Raw genomic sequence first — 23,449 nt, 5'->3', positions numbered from 1 at the left:
ACCATCTTCTGGAGTCCATTTAAGCTCACGCCTACTGCTTCAGTGACTCCATCCAGCCACCTCATTCTCTGTCGTCCCCTTCTTCTATTGCCCTCGATCTTTCCCAGCATTAGGCTCTTCTCCAGTGAGTCCTTCCTTCTCATTAGGTGGCCAAAGTATTTGAGTTTTAGCTTCAGGATCTGGCCTTCTAAAGAGCAGTCAGGATTGATCTCCTCTAGGACTGACCGGTTTGATCGCCTTGCGGTCCAAGGGACTCGCAGGAGTCTTCTCCAGCACCATAGTTCAAAGGCCTCAATTCTTTGGCGCTCAGCCTTTCTTATGGTCCAACTTTCACTGCCATACATTGCAACTGGGAAGACCATAGCCTTGACTATACGCACTTTTGTTGACAGGGTGATGTCTCTGCTTTTTAGTGTGCTGTCTAGATTTGCCATGGCTTTCCTCCCCAGGAGCAAGCGTCTTTTAATTTCTTGGCTACAGTCCCCATCTGCAGTGATCTTGGAGCCCAGGAAAACAAAATCTGTCACTACCTCCATAATGTATTACATTGCATTATTGTTATTGTTTTTTTGTTATTATTATTGTCATTTTATGTGATGAGTGCTCCTAACTAAGATATTAAAAAGCAGAATTTTTTAAACTCTAAACTTGGGAGGTTTTACCATTAATCCTTATTTACTATATCTATATAATATTTGTATCCACACTAGTAGACTGTATATAAGAGTTCACATACACATATACTGTACATACATACCTTCATAGACACAAACACACATGCGCACACACACACACACTCATTCACACATCTGTTGATTCCATGCTCTTTATCTTTGATTTCTATCAAAGAGAAAAGGCTATCATGGTTAGGAAGATCCAAGATTAGCATTAAATTCTATGGATTTTTTTTTCTAAGAAGCCCTGCATAGGATTATATTCTGATTAGCATATCACTACACTCTTCATCTCAAAAGCAAACACTTTCCCACTTTTCCCTTTTTCTCTATAGATGATCTTAAAGACCTTAAAATGAATTTTTTAAAAAAAGAACAGATGGAATCTTTACTGCCATTACCTACAGCTGCTGAAAGCATTTCCAATTCAATAATGTGAAGATGGCAACATAGCTTTTGGAAGCCAGAAAAAAAAAATAAGTTTCAAGTCTCAGCAGCATGAAATAGGTTTATAAAATAGACTTCTATTATCTATGTAATAAAAATACATAATCCCGATAGTTCTGAATCTAGTGCCAAGTTTAAAACAAATAATTTTAAATGCAATAGAAATGACAGTACTGGGTTTAACTAAATCTCTGTGTTTCTATGATTTGAGTTTCCTGCTACACGCAACTATGGAAATATTGGACATTTTAGTTAAATTTCTTACATGAACTTCTTTCATTCTTTCACCGTGAGAGGGTGGCTTGAACTTACATCTGCTGCCCCTAGAGGTGAGAGCTCTATGGGGCATGCTATATCCAGAGTGGTTGTTTCAGACCACCACCCCCCCGGGAATTGGCTCTGCGGCCGTCGTGAGAGGACGGTGGTCGGCCTGCCCGGGGGGTTCACCCAGCTGAGTGGCAGCGGCTGGGCGGAGGTCTGGGACACCTATTTATCCTTTGTCTAGATCCTCCTTACTGACTATCAACTATGGACTGCCTTCTATCTGGACTGCTCCTTATGCCTTCTCTTAAATACTCTTTCACGGACTTGTTCGCCCTCAGGGGTGCTCCCCCTTCCTGGGTGCGACCCGCCTTTCTAGCCGCTTATAATCTCGAGGAAGGGCCCATTTATTGGGACCCTGAGAGATGGCTGGGCACGGGTAGGGGCCTTCGACGTAAACCCAACAAGAGGCCCCTGATTAGTTTTTTGTCTAAATTTTTTAAGGGGTTAGGGAGGGGGGAGGGTACTCTTTTTGGTTGTTTGGACAAGGGGGGCAGTCCAGCAACCTCTGTTCAGGCCAGTGCCGAGGTAGATCACGGGGGGAGGAGCGGGGGTCGGTTGCCTCTGGGGCCCCAGGGCTGGTCGTGGGATTACCTATTCCCATGACGTCAGGGAATGGCGGCAGGTGTAGAAGCAGAGGGCCGTATCGATCTCAGGGAAGGCCTCTCCGCTGCTTACAAGTGGTGAGGCACTCCGACCCTCTGGCCCTGCCCCGAGGTCCCGGGAGTGAGGATGTGCAGCCTCCTGAGCTCCGGCTGGTGTACTTGAATGCCAGGTCTGTCGCTAATAAAGCTCCTCTCGTCCGCGACTTGGTCGAGGGTGAGCAGGCGGACCTGGCTTGCATCACGGAGACTTGGTTGGGCCCAGAGGGCGGGATTCCTCTGGTTGATCTTTGCCCACCAGGTTTCTGGGTGCTACACTGGCCTCGGGCTCAGGGTAGGGGTGGGGGTGTGGCTGTTGTTATGAGGGAGACCTTGTGTCCGCGGGAGGCCACCGTCCCCCAGATAGTTGGGTGTGAGTCTCTCTTTTTGAGATGCGGCCCTGGTGCGCAGTTGGGCTTGCTGCTGGTGTACCTTTCGCCTAGTCACGCAGCAGCAGCCCTGCCTGAGCTTCTAGATGTCCTCTCTGGGTTGGTGATTGAGTTCCCGAAACTTATAGTTTTGGGGGACTTCAATCTACCATCGCTGGGAGGATCATCTGAGTTGGCTCAGGAGTTCATGGCTTCCATGACGGCCATGGACCTGACGCAAATAATTTCGGGACCGACTCATGAGGGAGGCCACACCCTTGACCTAGTTTTCTTATCTGGACGGTGGTTAGATGATCTTGGTGGGGGCTCCCCAATTGTTATGCCCCTGTCATGGACCGATCATCATCTCCAGCGGCTGGTCTTCCGTTTTGCCACCCCCCCGCCGTGGGTGCGTGGAACCAATTAAATGGTACAGCCCCAGACGCTTAATGGATCCCGAGAGGTTCCAGGCGGCGCTGGGGTCCCCACCTGCCTCCTTTACTCACAGCTCGGCAGATGCCTTAGTGGAAGCCTGGGAAAGGGCAGCCACTGAGGCTCTTGACCGAGTTGTACCCTTGCGGCCCCTGACCCGGTGCAGATCCCGTCGAGCTCCATGGTTCTCCGCGGAGCTCCGGGAGATGAAGCGTCGGAGACGGGGCCTAGAGAGCGGTTGGAGATCCAGCCGATCCGAATCCGACCGATTGCGACTAAGAGCCTATATTAGGTCTTATCTCGCTGCGATAAGGGAGGCGAGGTCTAACCACTTCGCTACCCTTATCGCGTCCGCAGATAATCGCCCGGCCGCCCTGTTTAGGGTGACTCGCTCCCTCCTGAATCAGGAGGTGAGGGAAGAACCCTTGCAGGGTCGTGCCGAGGAGTTTAACCAACATCTGTCGGACAAAATCGCTCGGATTCTGACCGGTCTGGACTCTGACTGGGCAGAGTCTGACGATCAGGACACGGGCGGTCTTGTCGATATCACCTGGGAGGAGTTTGATTCTGTGACTCCGGAGGAAGTGGACAGGATTATGGGGAGGCTGAGCTCCACCACATGCTTATTGGACCCGTGTCCTTCCTGGCTGGTTTATGCAGCCCGGGAGAGGACGCGCAGCTGGTTCCAGGCAGTTATATCGGCTTCATTGAGTGAGGGTAGCTTCCCTGCCACCTTGAAAGAGGCGGTGGTGAGGCTTCTCCTCAAGAAGCCTGCCTTGGACCCAGCTGTATTGAATAACTTTCGTCCGGTCTCCAACCTTCGCTTCCTTGCGAAGGTTGTTGAGAGTGTGGTGGCGCATCAGCTCCCTCTGGTCCTGGATGAAGCGGATTATCTAGACCCGTACCAATCGGGTTTCAGGCCCGGGTACAGCACGGAGACGGCATTGGTCGCACTGGTGAATGATCTCTGGAGGGCTCGGGACAGGGGACATTCCTCTGTTCTAGTCCTATTAGACCTCTCAGCGGCTTTCGATACAATCGACCATGGTATCTTGCTGCGGCGTCTCAGGGGATTGGGAGTGGGAGGCACGGTTTTACAGTGGTTCTCCTCCTATCTCCAGGGACGTTCGCAGTCGGTGTTGACAGGGGGGCAGAGGTCGACCGCGAGGTCTCTCGTTTGTGGAGTTCCTCAGGGGTCGGTCCTCTCGCCTCTCCTGTTCAACATCTATATGAAACCGCTGGGTGAGATCATTCGTGGTTTTGGAGTTGGGTATCATCAGTATGCTGATGATACCCAGCTTTTTCTTTCGACCCCAAACCACCCCAGTGATGCCCTCAACGTGATGTCCCGTTGCCTGGAGGCGGTTCGGGTCTGGATGGGGAGGAACAGACTTCAACTCAACCCCGACAAGACTGAGTGGCTTTGCATACCTTCATCCCGGGTCTATTCGGATATTCCATCTCTTTCTATGGGGGGTGAATTATTACCCCCTGTAGATAGGGCTCGCAACTTGGGAGTCCTCCTAGATTCACGGCTCACCTTGGAAGACCATATAGTGGCTGTGACTAGGGGGGCTTTCGCCCAGGTTCGCCTGGTCCGCCAGTTGCGGCCCTATCTAAGCCGGGATGATTTATGCATGGTCACTCATGCGTTCGTGACCTCTTGTCTAGACTACTGCAACGCTCTCTACATGGGGCTGCCCTTGAGGACCACCCGGAGGCTCCAACTGGTACAGAATGCAGCCGCGAGAGTTGTGTTGGGAGTCTCCCGATACTCCCATGTTACACCTCTGCTCCGTGAGCTGCATTGGTTACCAGTTGTCTTCCAGGTGAGATTCAAGGTACTAGTAATGGTGTTTAAAGCCCTACATGGCAGGGGTCTGGAGTACCTCAGGGAACACCTGTTGCCGGCATCAACTTCCCTGCGCTCTGTGCGTTCCCACAGAGAGGGTCTCCTCAGGGTGCCACCGATCAGAGAATGTCAATTGGTGGCCCCCAGGGGGAGATCCTTCTCTGTGGGCGCTCCGGAACTATGGAATCAGTTACCGGTAGAGCTCCGGATGGCGCCCGATCTTCGCTCCTTTCGCCGCGATCTGAAGACGTTTTTGTTTGAACAAGCCGGCCTGGCCTGATGGGGGATTGGTGGGGTTTTTATTGTTGTATTTTTATTGTTGTATTTTTGGGGTTTTTATAAATGTAGTGTATTAATTGTTTTAATGGGCAACTATTTAATCTTCTTTTAATATTTGTAACTTTGTATTTTATTCTTGCCCTGTGCACCGCCCTGAGTCCTTCGGGAGAAGGGCGGTATAGAAATATTAATAAAATAAAAATAAATAAAAATTAAATAGCTTGTGCTGTCATTGATTAGAATAGTCAACTCTATTCAAGCCCTTCCCTGAGGGGGTCCTTGATGCTTTCAAAGCTTGGTTGTTTTCTTACAGACGTTTCATTACCCAAACTAGGTAACATCATCAGTGTTGATCACTAGTCATCAAGACTAGCACTAATAATATTACCTAGTTTGGGTAGCGAAACATCTGCAAGAAAATTACCAAGCTAATAGACCACCAAGGTCTCCTTATTTCAATCCTGAAATACAAATATTCTCATTTATTGAAACTATTCCCTTTCTTCCATATTTCCTTTTCTTCCATAAGCATGCCAGTTTTATTAAAATTTATATTTAGAGGTTTTTAAACAAAAAAAGTGCTAATAGCCCAATATCACAATTTAAATAATGTAATCACTAATATAGATTCAAACATGACTTTTGGATATTCATAATATTAAGGAAAGACTGCCCTACTGCACATCAATCATTTTGGCTGATCACGGAATAGATTCCTGTTTCCTTACCTCCAGAATGAATTGGTGCTCCACAGAGGAGAACAACCCCTTGCCCTTCCCGCACAGATACAGTACTTCTTATTTTTGTCTTTAAGTGTTCAATACCTATGTTTTTCCAAAAAGAAAAAAAGAGACAGAAGTTTTAGTAAGTAGATACCTACAAAAAGACCTATATTTGATCCTAATCAATCCATTTCCATTAACTTTCAAATTAATTTTCATAGAAGTATTCATTATAAGAATCCAATTCTCTAATAATTATTATTAGCGAAGCTGTTTCATCTGGAATACAAACCAGCTTCTATTACTCACAATCGGTACTTTGAATATGAATATTACAACCTTGTCTTTTCCACAGTAACTGTTCCAACCCAAGTATCTAACTGAGGTGATTCAGCTCATCACAATGGATTTTCTTTTCTTTACCTTCCTTTTCCTTTCTAGCAGAATGCACTAAAATTTGTGGGAACTTTAGTTTTCATAGGGTATCTAAAAGCCAAATTATTGTCAGGCAGCAAGGAAAAATTACAGTTGTAACTGCTTGCCAATGACTTAAAACATGAGAAAGAATGACAGGATTCTTTCAACGAATGAAGAATGAAGGGTTTCTTCTGTTGCTGAACTAGAAAGAATTGCAAGACATAAAATTCATCAGGAATTTTCTATGACTCTCAGAGAAAGGATGCCTTAAAAGACTTTAACAAAACGTGTGCTAGAGTTGTTTATAATTGTCAATCACAATTCAATTTAAAAATGGCATAATTTACCTATTAACATTTAAATACAATAATTATATGTTTAGAAATGAAGCTAGATAAAATAGGATGGGATTAAAACTAATACAGAAAAATAATAAAAATTAATACATAACAAATAAATTTTGTTAGAGAGAGGAGTGGTAAATTTTCACTAGTTTCTAAGGGAACCAAAGCTGGCATTCTCTGCATGTGGTCCAAATTTAACCCAACAACTTTCTATAAATTTGAATCCACATTTGTATTTATGCCAAATCATTTACAAATTCAAAATAAGGAAGCTGAACATGTCAAATGTCTTTTGCATCAAATTATATATATAATAACAGAATAACAGAGTTGGAAGGGATCTTGGAGGTCTTCTAATCCAACTCCTGCTTAGGCAGGAAACCCTGTATCATTTCAGACAAATGGTTGTCCAATCTCTTCTTAAAAACCTCCAGTGTTGGAGCATTTACAACTTCTGGAGGCAAGTTGTTCCACTGATTAACAGTTCTAACTGTCAGAAAATTTCTCCTTAGTTCTAGTTTGCTTCTCTCCTTGATTAGTTTCCATCCATTGCTTCTTGTCCTGCCCTCAGGTGCTTCGGAGAATAACTTCTTTGCGGCAACCCCTGACATATTGGAACACTGCTATCATGTCACCCCTCATCCTTCTCTTCATTAAACTAGACATACCCAATTCCAGCAACTGTTCCTTATATGTTTTAATCTCCAGTCCCCTAATCATCTTCACTGCTCTTCTCTGCACTCTTTCTAGAGTCTCAACATCTTTTTTATATTGTGGTGACCAAAACTGGATGCAGTATTCCAAGTGGTATTAACACTTCATGTAATCTTGATTCTATTCTGTCTGTTAATACAGCCTAGAACTGTGTTGGCTTTTTTGACAGCTGCAGCACACTGCTGGCTCATATTTAAGTGATTGTGCACTAGGACTCCGAGATCCCTCTCACAGTTGCTACTATTGAGCAAGGTACCACCTATATTATACCTGAGCATATAGTTTTTCTTACCTAAATATGGAACTTTACTTTTTTATCATTGAATTTCATTTTGTTAGATATCACCAAATATTCACATCTGTTAAGAGCTTTCTGTATCTTAAGACTGTCTTCTGGAGTGTTGGCTATTCCTGCCAACTTGGTGTCGTCTGCAAATTTGATGAGTTCCCCATATATCCCCTCATCCAAATCATTGATGAAGATGTTGAAGAGTGCTGGCCCTAAAACAGAGCCCACTGCATACTTCCCTCCATATAGATGCAGTTCCATTGAGGACTACACATTGAGTGAAGATGGTCAGCCAGTTACGAATCCATCTGGTGGTGATGCTCTCTAGCCCACATTTTTCTATCTTATCAAGTAGTAGCTTGTGGTCTACTTTATCAAATGCCTTACTGAAGTCCAAGTAAATTATATCCACAGTATTCCTCTGGTCCACTAATAATAACCATTCTCACTATCTGTGGCTTGCAATTAACTTTAATATAGAAAAATGAAAGAGAAGCTTATGTATGTTTCTTCTTTAGCTTTCTAGTCGGAACCAACTGTTGTCCAGGTGCCCAGATCACTATTATTCATGACTACAGGAGTGGTGCAACAGCCAGATCATATCACTCATTCAGGACTATTGCAACTTCAAATGGTCACTGAATAGTGGTTGTTAATTGAGGCTTACCTAAAGAACATTGTTTAATTTATAGAAATGTTATTTATTTATAGTTCACCTTTATTTTATATATCTTACTGTGATACATGTAATACTCAGACCTCTTATTTGCCCCACAACATCAAGACTGTAAGATGGGTTAGGCTGAAAGAAAATGACTGGCCCATAGTCTCCAAGTGACCTTCCTAACAAGAGAGGAATAGGAAGTCTCTCCATTTCTAATCTAATTTTCTAGCTGTCAAGTTATACCCAAACAAAAGAAATCAGTTACTTCCTCTCTTTCATATGATACTAAGACATTTCATGTAATGTCTTAAAATTATATGTTATCCTCAACTCTTTGTTTGAAAATCCAAAAATTCCTTTAAAAGAGAATACAAAATTTGTTCTTATGCCTTATTTTTAAAATGCAAATACATTATGATCATTTTAGTCATTTCATCACATCTGAAAGGAATGCAAGCATATACAGTATAATAAACACATTTATTTCTAAGTTTAATACTGAACTGTATTTCAATTCATTTCCCTTAATTTTAACAACTCTGACCTATTCTCTATGAAGAGTGTAATCATGAAGAACAGATCGAACATCTACCATTATTCAACTAAAACAGAGGTGAATCTATGGCCTTTCAAATATTGGATAGGAAGACTTGACTGATGGGATCAGGAGTCTGAATGGATGTATATTACATGTCCCTGTACATAAGTCTCAAAACTATTTAGTCAGAAATTTCCAGAAATTTCAGAGTTGAGACCTATGCATTTTTTTAATAAAACCCTGTATACTTGGAAATTACTTTTCTAAACACTTAGAGAAGAACCCTGGTGATGCAGTGGTTAAGTGCAGTATTGCAGGCAAAATCTGCCCACAGCTTGGACTTCAATCCTAACGGGGATCAGCCTTCCATCCTTCTGAGGTTGATAAAATGAAGATCTAGATTGTTGGAAGCAATATGCAAATAATGCTGGAGAATGCTGTAAGGTACTGTGGGTGGTATATAAGTCTAAATAATGCTATTGCTATTATGTAAGCATTCTTTATAATAAAAAGAAAAATGGAAATGGAAATAGGATAAAATGTAAATGGTGTAAAATCTGGAATCCAAAAAGTTGGGGACAAAGTTAGAACAAAAGGTGTTCAGATAGCTCATTTTCTATCCATCAGAATTGTCTTTTCGTGCAGTAAAGTCTAGATGGCTACCGTACTGGACATTCTCAAATAATTAAGTCAGTGCTACCTTCCAAAATGTACATTATTCTATTCTATCTTCAAGTTAATTACAAACAGGTGAAGGATATGGCCTATTTATCCTTAAGAAGATTTGTTCAGAAATGTGTTTTTGTTTATAATTTTTATAAAAGATAGCTTCACAGGTACAGATGCTCAATGGGCTACTCAAAGGACATTTTAAAGTAAATGATCTTTACAACAAACCATAATGAAAACACCAGCTTGGAGAAAAAATAGTTATTTTCCAACGTGTAATTTAATTTTTAACACTAAAAAAAGCAATAACAGATATCTATCCATGCCACTTAATAGCAATAATTGCCATTTCAGTACCTCACCATTTTAAAGGACAATCTGTTGAATGTAGAAGTAGTGCTAATTTGCTGTTCTGGTTATTTTAATCATTTTAGAATTATAATACATAAATAACATTTTGCTAATGTAATAGCAAAAGTGACTTTTTAAAAAAATGCATGCAACTGAAATTTTCCTGAACATTTTTCAGAACCCCTGTGCAACAATTCAATTTTTGTTTTTGTTTTTTCTGAGAAGTATTTACAGCAATTGTTCTTCTGAAAATCACTGATCACTGCTATTCATAAGGACTATGAAGAATGGTTACCCTGTTTCAATGAAGTGTTTCCTAAAAAAGTTACCCAATTCTAATCTAGGTGAGAAGTGACTCTAGTCAAGAAATTCACTTCATTTGTAGGCCTCATGTCATTGCAGAATTTATCAAAACTGAAATAGTTTGAAACAGCTTCTAGCAACTAGAATTGCTTGATAAATTTCTAAACACAAACTGAAGCAATCCAACACTATTATCTACAGTATTTGTATAATACAGTATTTGCACTCAATGAACTATATATTCAGGGAATGAAGTCAGCAAATTTATCTTCAGAAGCTTTAGTTATGTGTCTCTCATTAAAGTGACAAATCAATCTAGATATAGAAAGGCATGAAGCTGTTTAAATCCATGCTGCACTCTTAAACTGCTCCTAATTTGTGTTCATTCTGGCTTCACACCACAATAGCTTAGGAAAATCCAATTCAGATGAATGTTTAACCTGGACTAAAGGCTGCCTTAGCTTCCCACTGGATAAATCCCTGATTCTATACTGCTTCCAACTTTTGAATTGTTTTCTTTCTTGTTTGTGAATCTTACACGTACAACATACACAGGTGAAACTCGAAAAACTAGAATATCGTGCAAAAGTTCATTTATTTCAATAATGCAACTTAAAAGGGGAAACTAATATATGACATAGACTCATTACATGCAAAGCAAGATAGTTCAAGCCATGATTTGTCATAATTGTGATGATTATGGCTTACAGCTCAAAACCACAATCTCAGTAAATTAGAATATTGTGAAAAGGTGCAATATTCTAGGCTCAAAGTGTCCCACTCTAATCAGCTAATTAAGCCATAACACCTGCAAAGGGTTCCTGAGCCTTTAAATGGTCTCTCAGTCTGGTTCAGTAGGAATCACAATCATGGGGAAGACTGCTGACCTGACAGTTGTGCAGAAAACCATCATTGACACCCTCCATAAGGAGGGAAAGCCTCAAAAGGTAATTGCAAAAGAAGGTGGATGTTCCCAAAGTGCTGTATCAAAGCACATTAATAGAAAGTTATGTGGAAGGGAAAAGTGTGGAAGAAAAAGGTGCACAAGCAGCAGGGATGACCGCAGCCTGGAGAAGATTGTCAGGAAAAGGCCATTCAAAAGTGTTGGGGACTTTCACAAGGAGTGGACTGAGGCTGGACTCAGTGCATCAAGAGCCACCACACACAGACGGATCCTGGACATGGGCTTCAAATGTTGTATTCCTCTTGTCAAGCCGCTCCTGGACAACAAACAACATCAGAAGTGTCTTACCTGGGCTAAAGAAAAACAGACCTCGTCTGTTGCTCAGTGGTCCAAAGTCCTCTTTTTTGATGAGAACAACTTTTGCATCTTATTTGGAAACCAAGGACCCAGAGTCTGGAGGAAGAATGGAGAGGCACACACTGCAAGATGCTTGAAGTCCAGTGTGAAGTTTCCACAGTCTGTGTTGATTTGGGGAACCATGTCATCTGCTGGTGTTGGTCCACTGTGCTTCATTAAGTCCAGGGTCAACACAGCCATCTACCAGGAGATTTTGGAGCACTACATGCTTCCTTCCACAGATGAGCTTTATGGGGATGCTGACTTCATTTTCCAGCAGGACTTGGCACCTGCCCACACTGCCAAAAGCACCAAAACCTGGTTCAATGACCGTGGGATTACTGTGCTTGATTGGCCAGCAAACTCGCCTGACCTAAACCCCACAGAGAATCTATGGGGCTTTGCCAACAGAAAGATGAGAGACATGAGACCGAACAATGCAGAAGAGCTGAAGGCCGCTATTGAAGCATCCTGGTCTTCCATAACACCTCAGCAGTGCCAAAGGCTAATAGCTTCCATGCCACACCGCATTGAGGCAGTAATTGCTGCAAAAGGGGCCCAAACCAAGTACTGAGTACATATGCATGCTTATACTTTTCAGAGGTCCGATATTGTTCTATGTACACTCCTTGTTTTATTGATTGCATGTAATATTCTAATTTTTCTGAGATTGTAGATTTGGGGTTTTCATGATCTGTAAGCCATAATCTTCACAATTACGACAAATCATGGCTTGAAATATCTTGCTTTGCATGTAATGAGTCTATCTCATATATTAGTTTCCCCTTTTAAGATGCATTACTGAAATAAATGAACTTTTGCATGATATTCTAATTTTTTGAGTTTCACCTGTAAATTAAAGTTATACATAGAAAGTAAAATCATCAAACTGTACTGTAAGCCAGTACAATCAGTATGAAATTTTAAAATCCTTTCTTGCTGCCCTATTGGTCTCTAAAGTTGTCTAGAGCTACTTCTAACAGCTGTCTTGTAATAGACAATAATTACAACCATTGCCTGTTGCTGGCTCAAAACCTAACACACTTCTTTTCTTTCTGTAAGTTCCTTATTTGCACAGATTAGTAAATCAAATAGTGCCTTATCATTTCTCCTGTCACCTGAAGTAAGAGAAAGTGCTGTGGAAAAAAGTAACACGCTGCAGTCACTTTGAAGAGTGAGATGGGCCGCATATTAAATAAATAAAATCAGAAGGAAATTATAGAAGCAAAAAATAGCATTTTGAAAGCAGAGCAGAAAAGCACACCTGGAGAGTGGTGATGAAGGAGTGAATAAATTGTCTATTCCTGCTATTTGAAAATGACTAATGGTCCCTACTGGCAACAAGGTAACCTGGCAGGGTAGATAAGCCCATGCAGATGTGCTCATTAGATTACAAAGGATTTAACAACAGAAGCAACTAAAATCCAGATTGGTTTGATGACTACAGGAAGAGTAATCTGTATGCACAGCCAGCTTTGTTAAAGCTAGATGAACACAACTTAAAACCAAACACCATCCAATACTAATGATCTCGGGCTCAGCAGTGTTCCTGAAAATCATTCTGTGTAAATATTGTGAAGCCACTGTTATTTACAATAACATTCTTAACCTATTCCTCATTATAGAGAAAAGGCAAAGCTTGTAACCTTGCAGCTATTATAAAAGTATCAGCGCATCATGTAGGGATGTTTATAATAATACTTAGTCCACATACTCATAAAAACAATACATGTTCCTTCAGCCTATAATTTAATGGCTTGGAAAAAAGAACAAAAGATAAGATATATACAAAAACTTATAAAATTGTATATGCATTTGAACAAACAAACATACAAAGGTGTGTTTTAAACATTATGGAGGATCAAATGAAAGAATGTATGTGCACATGAGGCCCTGGGGATCAGAGGAACGGTCATATGTGGAGATAGGACCCAGGTGTGGTTGTGATGGACATGGGAGTGAGGAAGATGAATTCTGAGAAGAAACATTTACTCTTAAACTCTCAAACAACTTTTCCTTTAACAGCTTTTTTTTTCCTTTCTGTTCACTGAGGGTTTTGCAGACAAGTTTGCTAAAGGGGGCTGCAGGGAGTGGGGGTGCAGGGACAATGAAGCAAGACAGATTCACAGGTTTAACTTAGCCAGGATGTTGGACATATGAATACTCACTTATCAGAAAACCCAAAACCACATGGCTGACACAGGAAATTAGAAGCTTTGCAATATTCCCATGGCCAAAGGTAAGGTGACATTTAGCTATTTTGCATAGCAAGTGAGAAAGCTTTAGGGGGGAGATGCAATCCAGGTAACCAATCAATATTGTATGTTATGCATGTATTATCAGGGGGAGGGGAAAAGGATGTGTTGGGTGGGCAGAGGGGTGCATGAAAATCACCTCTGATTATAAAAACTGCTGTAAAACTGTAAATGAGGCCTCGGTAGCTTTCAAAGCTGGGGTGACTTTCATCTTTGGTACCAAAACAAAACTCTTGTTTTTCCATACCTTGGGTTTGGTGTAATTAATTGGCTTCAACACCAAGCTAAGACCAGTTTTGGGAACAACAGTTAATTAATCGAAAAGTTTCAGAAATAAAGTTTATTAGGATTCAAAGTATTTCAAAGAAAAGACCAGAAAAACGGGGTGGGGAAAGTTTTGTATGTAAAAGAGGAAACTACTGTACTCTACATTTAATGAAAAGTGGAAAACCTATTGTTTGATGTGAGTCTTTTAAAAAGACAAAAAGAAAACCTTTTTTCTGTAGCTGTCTTATTGACTAATTGTCCTATTGCAGGAACATGATGCATTTATCGCATGCCGTCTAGACGAGGGCTTTTCAACCAGTGGTACGGATACCACCTGTGGTACATTGGCACCTAGCAGGTGGTACACAATCATCCTAGAAAAGTGGTAGCAGGGGAGGAGAATGAGCTGAACCGGTGGTAGCACCACACAAGCCTGAGTGAGAGATGGCTGGAGCTGCAGGACTCTCACGGTTAAGAGGAAGCACCAGGATCAGCGCTTCTTCAGGGCTCAGGGGAAGCACCAGCATCAGTGCCATGCTTGGCAACTAATATTTATTTATTTATTTATTTATTTATTTATTTATTTATTTATTTATTTATTTATTTATTTATTTTTATATGCCGCCCTTCTCCCTGCAGACTCAGGGCGGCTCACAACAATAAAAATTAAAAAACATAGGATGAAAAGTTTTTTTTTTAAAAAAAAGAATTAAACAATAAATACAATTTAATTTATTTTGTTTGGGGCTAAATTTAGTTTAATCTATTTTTAACTTTTGTATGTTATATTTTAATTGCCCTGTACACCGCCCTGAGTCTCTCGGGAGAAGGGCGGTATATAAATCAAATAAATAAGTAAGTAAGTAAGTATGTGACAATTTAAAAAACCCGATAAAAACCTAGTTAAAAACCGTAGTCAGTCCAGACCCGCTTGTTGGAACAACCAAGTCTTCAAGTCATGGCAGAAGGACCAAAGGTCAGGGGTCATCTGCAGCTCTGGGTCGGCACGCCCACAGAAAAGGCTCTCCCCCTGGGGGTCGCCAGCCGGCATTGCCTGGCCGACAGCACCCTTAGGAGGCCGACTCTGTGGGAGCAAACCGGGCGATGGGATGTTGACAATGGCAGCAGGTGGTCTCGCAAGTACCCCGGGCCTAAGCCATGCAGGGCTTTAAAGGTTATTAGTAGCACCTTGAATCGCACCCAGAGGGCAACTGGAAGCCAATGCAGCTCGCACAGGAATGGTGTAACATGGGAGTACCAAGATACTCCCATGAGCATCCGCGCGGCCACATTTTGCACCAATTGAAGCCTCCGGGTGCTCTTCAAGAGCAGCCCCATGTAAAGAGCATTGCGGTAGTCTAGGTGAGAGGTGACGAGGGCATGAGTAACCATGCATAGGGCATCTCGGTCCAAAAAGGGGCGCAACTGGCGCACTAGGCAAACCTGTGCGAAGGCCCGCCTGGTCACGGCTGTTAAATGAACTTCCAAATTGAGCCGTGAATCCAGGAGGACACCCAGGTTTTGAGCCCTTTCTGAGGGGGGCAATACCTCCCCCCCATTAAAAGAGAAGGAACTAGTTGGACAACACGAGATGCCGGTATCCACAGCCACTCGGTCTTGGAGGGGTTCAGCCTGAGCCTGTTCCTTCCCATCCAGACCCACACCGCCTCCAGGCACTGGATATCATGTCAAGGGCATCACTTGATGGTCACAGTGTCCCTGGGTCATGTGAAGTGACCAAAACCTGAGGCAACCACCCAGCAAAGGGGGAGGGAAATAAAAACCAAACACCCCCCCACCCCATCCCCCCTGCCAATCTTCAACAGAAATGCTCACAACAATGAAAACCTCGGGTGGGCAGTCAGGTGTCTTGCTCGGCTGTGCCTTGGGGGGCACTTTTTTAGTGCCATTGTAACTTCAAACAGTCACTAAGTGAACTGTTGTAAGTCGAGGGCTACCTGTACTTCATCACTTTTTTCCTTTTTTTTTTTTGGTCATCAAGTTTTTGACACCTTGCTAAGTGACTGGTGGTACTCGGATGTTGCCATATCCTAAAAGTGGTAGAATGGGAGAAAAAGTTGAAAAGCGCTGGTCTAGACCAGCTGTTCTGAACCAGCCCTCTTCTAGCAAACCCCTATTCAAAAGAAGAGACTGGAAAGCGTCCAAGGCTAAAAGGCTTCTGCCAAGATTTAATTACGCAGATAACAAAAACACTAGAGCTTGTCTTCTCAAGCGGAAAAGTTGCTTTCAGCAACCAGCCCCTCCCCAAACACTCCTTTTATAGAGAGCTCAGGGCGTGGTCTCCCTGTGCCTCCTCCCGAGGAGACCCGCAGCCTTTTTCTGCTTAGTCCTGCTCGACTGCCTCCTGCGTCGGGCGTCCTTGAACAGGGCCAGCTGTGGGTCATCATCTTCCGCACTATCGGGCTCACGCAGCTGAGAGGAGGTCCCCGGCTGGGAGCTCTGCCAAGCCTGCAAGCCATCATCAGCCGGTTCGTCACCCACACACACCTCCTCCCCCTCATCTGAGTCATCCGACACCTCTGAGCCGGGTGCCAAAACCACAGGCTGGCCCTGAGTCACAACACTATCCCGCACCGCAGGGCCCTTCCCCCGGGTCTGCCGATCCGGATGCGGTCGGGATGGGAACTGTTCGTGAAACGCAGTCACCAACGCAGGGGCATGAACGGCGGTCGCGTCTTCCCATGTGAAGTCCTCCGGCCCGTACCCTTTCCACTCGATCAGGTACTGGAAGCGACCTTTCAGCCAGCGGGAATCCCGGATGCTGGCGACCTCGTACTCGGGGGTGCTGCCTCCATCACGAGTTCCTGATGGGGGAGGTTCCGCTTGGCGAAGTGGACAGGCCGGTTGTTCGGGGACCAACAAGGACCGATGGAAGACGGGGTGCACGCGCAGGGAACGTGGCAGAGTTAAACGATAGGCGACCGGATTGATGACGGCCTCGACTGGGAACGGTCCAAGGTAACGGTGGTCCAGCTTCCTCGCCGGCCGAGTGGATGGTAGGTTCCTGGTGGACAGCCAGACCCGATCCCCCACCGATAGTGGAGGCGTATCCCTTCTCGACCGATCGGCGAACCTCTTATAGTCGGCCTTGGCCTTCTCCAGTTGCCGTCGCACCAACCGATGGATCGCCTGTAACTCCGCCATAAATTCGTTCGCTGCCGGCTCCGATGAGTCCACGGGAGAAAGGGGGAAAAACCGGGGGTGATAACCCACGTTGGCCAAGAACGGTGTCATCTGCGTGGAGGTGTGCTGCGAGTTGTTAAAGGCAAACTCGGCTATGGCCAAATAGTCCACCCAATTGTCCTGCTGCAGGTTAACGTAGCAGCGCAGATACTGCTCTAAGATGCCGATGACCTTCTCGGTACCCCCGTCGGTCTGAGGATGATGCGCGGACGAGAGGCAAACCTTAATGTCCAACGCCCGCATCAACTCCTGCCAGAAGCGGGCTGTAAACTGGGCCCCCCTATCGGAGACGACTCTATCGGGGAGGCCATGCAGCCGGAACACCTGTTGGATGAACATGCGACTAGTGGCGCAAGCTGACGGTAAGCCGCGACAGGGGATGAAGTGCGCCATCTTGGTCAACATGTCCACCACCACAAACACTGTCGTGAAGCCGGAGGATGGGGGTAGATCCGTCAGAAAGTCCATGGACACAGCCCCCCAGGGTCTCTTGGGTGTTGGCAAGGGCTGCAGTAAACCAGGCGGGGCCCCTGTCGCTGACTTGGCCTGCCTGCAAGGAATGCAGGAGGTGACATAAGACTGGACATCGTGTCGGACTCGGGGCCACCAGAAGGTACGGGAGACCAGGTTCAGAGTCTTGAACAGGCCAAAATGCCCCGCAGCCGGGTTATCATGACACTGGCTGAGGACGAGTCCCCTGAGTGGCCCTCCTGGAACATAGAGCCGGTCACGATAATACAGGAGTCCATCCGCGACCGACCAAGGCGAATCTGGCCCCACCTCTTCCTTCCGCTGAGCCACCCACGCCTCCTGCTGCTGCGCCTCCCGGATCCGAGCCCGTATATCCACCGGCTCCCGCACCGCAGCAAAAGACTCGACGGGAATCACTGTCCTGGGCGGAAGCTTGTCTTCCGCTCGGGTGTATTCGGGCTTTCTGGACAGAGCATCCGCTCTCTGGTTGTGCCCGCTTGGTATGTACCGTACCCGGAAGTCAAACCTCGCAAAGAAGAGGGACCACCGGATCTGGCGTTGATTCAAATTCCGAGCGGTCTGCAGGCTTTCCAGATTCTTGTGGTCCGTCCGGACCTCGATCTGATGCCGCGCCCCCTCCAGATGATGCCTCCAAGCCTCGAACGCCGCCTTGATGGCCAGCAGCTCCTTCTCCCAGATGGTATAGTTGCGCTCCGAGGGGTTCAATTTCCGAGAGTGATACGCGCAAGGGAAAAGGGTACCGCTGGGCGTCGTTGCCTGGAGTAACACGGCCCCAATGGCAATGTCGGAGGCGTCCGCCTCCACGACAAACGGCCGTTGCGGGTCGGGATGTTTCAAGATGGGCTCCTTCATGAAGGCGTCCTTCAAAGCCTGGAACGCCTGTTGTTCGGGGGCGTTCCACTGGAACCGAGTCTTCTTCTGCAGGAGCCGGGTGAGGGGGGCTGTCAAGGCAGCAAAGCCAGGGATGAATGTCCGATAGTAGTTGGCAAATCCAAGGAGTCGCTGAACGTCCTTCACGCGACGCGGGGGTTGCCAACTCTGCAACGACTCGACTTTACTCGGCTCCATGGCGATGCCCTCAGGAGAAATGCGGTGACCCAGGAAATCGATGGTCACCTGGTAGAACTGGCACTTCTCCAACTTGGCAAACAGCCGATGTTCCCGGAGGCGCTGCAGGACCTGACGGAGATGCTGATGATGCGCTTCACGCGACGGGGAGTAAATCAGGATGTCGTCCAGGTAAATCACGACAAACTGGTCCAACAGATCTCGAAAGATGTCGTTCATAAAATGCTGAAACACAGCGGGGGCGTTGGTCAGGCCAAACGGCATCACCGTGTACTCGAAATGTCCATAGCGAGTACCAAACGCCGTCTTCCACTCATCACCCGGCCGAACCCTGACGAGGTTGTAAGCTCCACGCAGGTCCAGTTTCGTGAAGATCTTAGCCTCCCGGAGTCGGTCCAAGAGCTCGGGGATGAGGGGCAGCGGGTAGCGGTTACGCACCGTGATGGCATTGAGTTTCCGGTAGTCACAGCAAAGCCGTAACTCGCCCGACTTCTTTTTGACGAAGAGCACGGGCGCAGACACTGGCGAGGACGAGGGCCGGATGAAACCACGAGCCAAATTCTTTGTCAGGAAGTCCCGCAATGCAGCCAACTCGGGCTCCGACATGGAGTACAAACGCCCCACTGGGAGAGGCGCATCAGGGACTAGATCAATGGAACAGTCATAGGGCCTGTGCGGGGGTAATTGGTCCGCCTCTGACTCACTGAACACATCAGCAAAGTCAGACAGTTCGGGAGGCAAAGAAACCCCTGAGGAACCCTCCACCTGGCCGGCACAGATATGGCGGGTGTGGTCCACGCACTGCAAACTTGGGAAGGTGACCAAGTTCTGAGACCAATAGATCTGTGGATCATGCGCCCGGAGCCACGCCAGTCCCAAGACCACGGGGAAGTGCAGATCCGAAGTGACGTAAAACTGGATGGCCTCCACATGGGAACTGATGGCCATACACACGGGTTGCGTGGCGGCCGTAATACGCCCGGACAGGAGCACTCGACCATCGATGGTCTCCACAAGCATGGGCGGATCCACTGGACACTGGGGAACAGCCCATTTGGCCACAAAGGCCGAATCCATAAAGTTAGTGGTAGCCCCAGAGTCAATTAAGGCATGGACCGGAATCCCCTCTGGCTTGCCAGGAAGGATCAGTCGTGCCTCCAGAATCAAATGCCGTGGAGGTTCACAGGCACCGTCGGAACGGCGTCGCTCGGCGTGGTCGTTGTGGGTCGCCCGATCTTTCACACCGTCTAGATCGGGCTCGGGCCGTTTCCCGATAGCAAAGCAGGGGACTTTCTCGGGGCAGGCTTGGTCACTGACGCCCGCTGACGCTTCTTCGGGCAAGAAGCAGCCAAATGTCCAGGGTCCCCACAGTAAAAACACAACCCCTCCGATCGTCGTCTGTCCATTTCCGTCACCGATAGACGGGACCTGGCGGCACCCAGCTCCATTGGCTCCTCCCTCTGGACTGGGGGCTCACGCACAACAGGGGCGGCAGGGGTCTGTGGGGTGGCACGGCGACTCTTACGCTGCTGCAGCCGGGCATCGATCCGCAGACAAAGATGGATCAGCCCATTCAGGTCTGAGGGAATGTCCACGCGGGCCAGCTCATCCAACATCTCCTCTGACAAGCCATCCTGAAAGGCATCCACGAGCGCAGCCTCATTCCAGGCGGAATCCTGGCTAAGCAGCCGGAAATCGCTGATATAGGCCTGTAGAGGGCGCTGACCCTGCCTCAAAGCTTTCAGGCGTCGGGTGGCAGTCTGCGCCTTAATCGGGTCCTCGTACATGAGGCGCATATGGTCACAAAACCCCCCAAAGTTATCCAACAAAGGGCTAGGCTGTGCCAACAGAGGCGTGCCCCAACGAGCTGCATCTCCCGACAGAAGGCTCAACATGAATCCCACCTTATCTCGGTCAGTGGGGAAATCAGCTGCTCTCACGCTGATATAAAGCTGGCATTGTCCCAGGAAGGCAGGAAACAGTTCTGGTTTACCAGCAAATTTATCCGGCATAGCTATCTGACATTTCCTCCTGGGTGGGGGTGCAGCATGTACCTGAGCTTGCAGTTGTGCCACCTGAGCTGCCAGCAAAGTGAGTTGCTGGGTGAGCTGGGCATTCTCGGCAAGAAGCTGCTCCATCGTAGTAATAAGGGGTGGGTGGCTGAAAGCAAACTGTTCTGAACCAGCCCTCTTCTAGCAAACCCCTATTCAAAAAGAAGAGACTGGAGAGCGTCCAAGGCTAAAAGGCTTCTGCCAAGATTTAATTACGCAGATAACAAAAACACTAGAGCTTGTCTTCTCAAGCGGAAAAGTTGCTTTCAGAAACCAGCCCCTCCCCAAACACTCCTTTTATAGAGAGCTCAGGGCGTGGTCTCCCTGTGCCTCCTCCCGAGGAGACCCGCAGCCTTTTTCTGCTTAGTCCTGCTCGACTGCCTCCTGCGTCGGGCGTCCTTGAACAGGGCCAGCTGTGGGTCATCATCTTCCGCACTATCGGGCTCACGCAGCTGAGAGGAGGTCCCCGGCTGGGAGCTCTGCCAAGCCTGCAAGCCATCATCAGCCGGTTCGTCACCCACACACACCTCCTCCCCCTCATCTGAGTCATCCGACACCTCTGAGCCGGGTGCCGAAACCACAGGCTGGCCCTGAGTCACAACACCAGCAGTGTCAAACTGCCAGCCCACGGAGTGGACATGTCATCCGGAAGCTGCGCCCACCCCATTGCCGGCAATGGCAAAACCATCCCGATACATTGCGCAATGTCACGTGACATCATGAGTTTGACATGTCTTCTCTAGACTATGATTCCCTCAGTCTACTTCAATTACATACTCAAGAACTGTATTCATATAACAGACTGAATTGTACACTGCTCCTTGGTGGAGCAGTGGGCTAATGCCTCCTTAAGTAACACCAGCTGCCTGCAATTAGTGCAGGTTCGCATCCCACCAGGCTCAAGGTTGACTCAGCCTTCCATCCTTCCCAGGTAGGTAAAATGAGGACCCAGATTGTTGGGGGCAATTAAGCTGACTTTGTAATAATGCTGCTGGGGGGGGGTGAAAGCCCTAATAAGCAGGCATATACATAGAATGAAGGCTACTGCTAAGCTTGTAAGCCGCCCTGAGTCTTCGGAGAAGGGCGGGATATAAATGGAATTAAAATAAAAAAATAAAAATAAAAATATTTTAATCTTATTTTAAAACAATAACCCATTTGGTTAATTTATTAATAATAAATATTAAATCAAATGATTATAGTTGATTTCAACACAATTAACAATAATAATCCTATTATGGCAAGTCAGCTTATGCCACTCTAATCAGAAGTGAAACTAATTAAACTAATTAAACCTATCTTTGAAAGTAAGTTAAGAACTCATAGGGAAATATGGCTAAATATTGATTTCTGAATATTTTGTTCAACAAACTGCTTATAGACATAATGATTTCTTAATCTAGGCATAGATGTGATTGTACCATTCAGTGGTATCTGCATATTCAAAAGGGACAAGGCTACATTGCAACAAACCATCTGCAATCTTGCTAATTTTGAGCTTCCTTTCTTTCACGTTCCTTTATTCAATGTTTAAGAGGCTATAGACACTGAACAAAACTAAAGAAGAAAATACTATTAAAACAGGAAATATTAATTCAACACAATTTAACACGCTGTATACTTTATACCATTTCTACAAGAGTTAACATATTACTCTTACAGCAAGGGGAAATGTAGCTACTATCTGCAATACATTAGAATCAGATCAAATGAAGAATATTGTAGTTTTATCTATGCTGAGAGATTGTCCATCTGTTTTTTTCCAGATTTTTCCTCACACTCTGATAATATTATAGGCAATATAAAAGATAATGCTATAAATCCATAATAAAAAAATAACCACAAGGCCCGATTCTTTATTCAGTGATATGTTGTTGATATCTACTCTTGGTATTACTATGGACATAATTTATAATTTAAAATTGTAGAAAGGTTTAGAAAAAGTTTTATTAATATAGTGTAATTCTTTTATTGTCTTATTTCAACCCACCAACCTGCCACATCAAACTGAGAACCTAGCTATCATTATAAATTGGTTTCATCAATGTATTTTACACTTCTACTGTCCAAGTCTTAAATCAACTCCCAGAGTTCCTTAGTGTCCAGAGGTATATATCCAACATTGAGAATGTATATCTAAAAATGTATCTTGACATAAAATGCAGGTTTCCAATTACTTTTTTGGACTGACAGCAGCAAAGCAAATTCCAAAACAGTACGAAATAGATTAAGACAGTAAGTACTTGCAATTGCACAGCCATAATTTCCTTGAATATCTTTCCTCAAAGGAGAAAAATATAATTATCAATAATTATCAATTTTGCAATTCACTGCAAGCAAATAGTATGCTTATTGTTAGGAATATAGTTAGGTAAAGGCATAAAATATATAACAAAAGGATATAACAATGCGATATCAGCACAATAAACCTGGTGATTGTCTAAAAGAACAGGATTTTATAGAAAGAAATATTTGTTCTCCAATGTAATTATGAACAGCAATTAAACTAAATGGATTTAACAACACTCCAATTGGTTTCGAAGATGTCTAGATTAGAAGTATTTTGCATTTAAAGTAAAATTTTACTTAGATTGACTGAAAAGTTTAAAAAGCTATTAGGGATAATGAGAAAATAATTCAACAGTATCCCAAACCAAGGAGTATAGTAATAGCTGTTGTAATAACTAATAAAAAATACTCAGAAAAATATCTAGAGTGGATTAAAACAAAAAAGAGGAGGAACAACATCAAATTTACGGTATGGCAGTGAAATTTAAAAAGTAGTAC

At 45.0% G+C, this 23,449-nt stretch overlaps 1 protein-coding gene across 1 annotated transcript in view; it reads right to left on the bottom strand.

Annotated features, from left to right (window-relative positions):
- LOC308662928 (contactin-3-like) overlaps positions 1-23,449 on the bottom strand; it is a gene marked incomplete at both ends in the record, with an annotated part of 174,773 nt that overhangs the window by 112,086 nt on the left and 39,238 nt on the right. Inside the window, one exon of the mRNA XM_081319074.1 lies at positions 5,743-5,838. Within this exon, the coding sequence (XP_081175200.1) occupies positions 5,743-5,838 (96 nt within the window). The remainder of the gene's footprint in view (positions 1-5,742; positions 5,839-23,449) is intronic.

The sequence above is a fragment of the Vipera berus genome (genome assembly GCF_964194415.1).
Source record: "Vipera berus genome assembly, chromosome: 2".
Taxonomy (NCBI): Eukaryota; Metazoa; Chordata; class Lepidosauria; order Squamata; family Viperidae; genus Vipera; species Vipera berus.
This window is presented reverse-complemented; position numbering and strand designations above follow the sequence as displayed.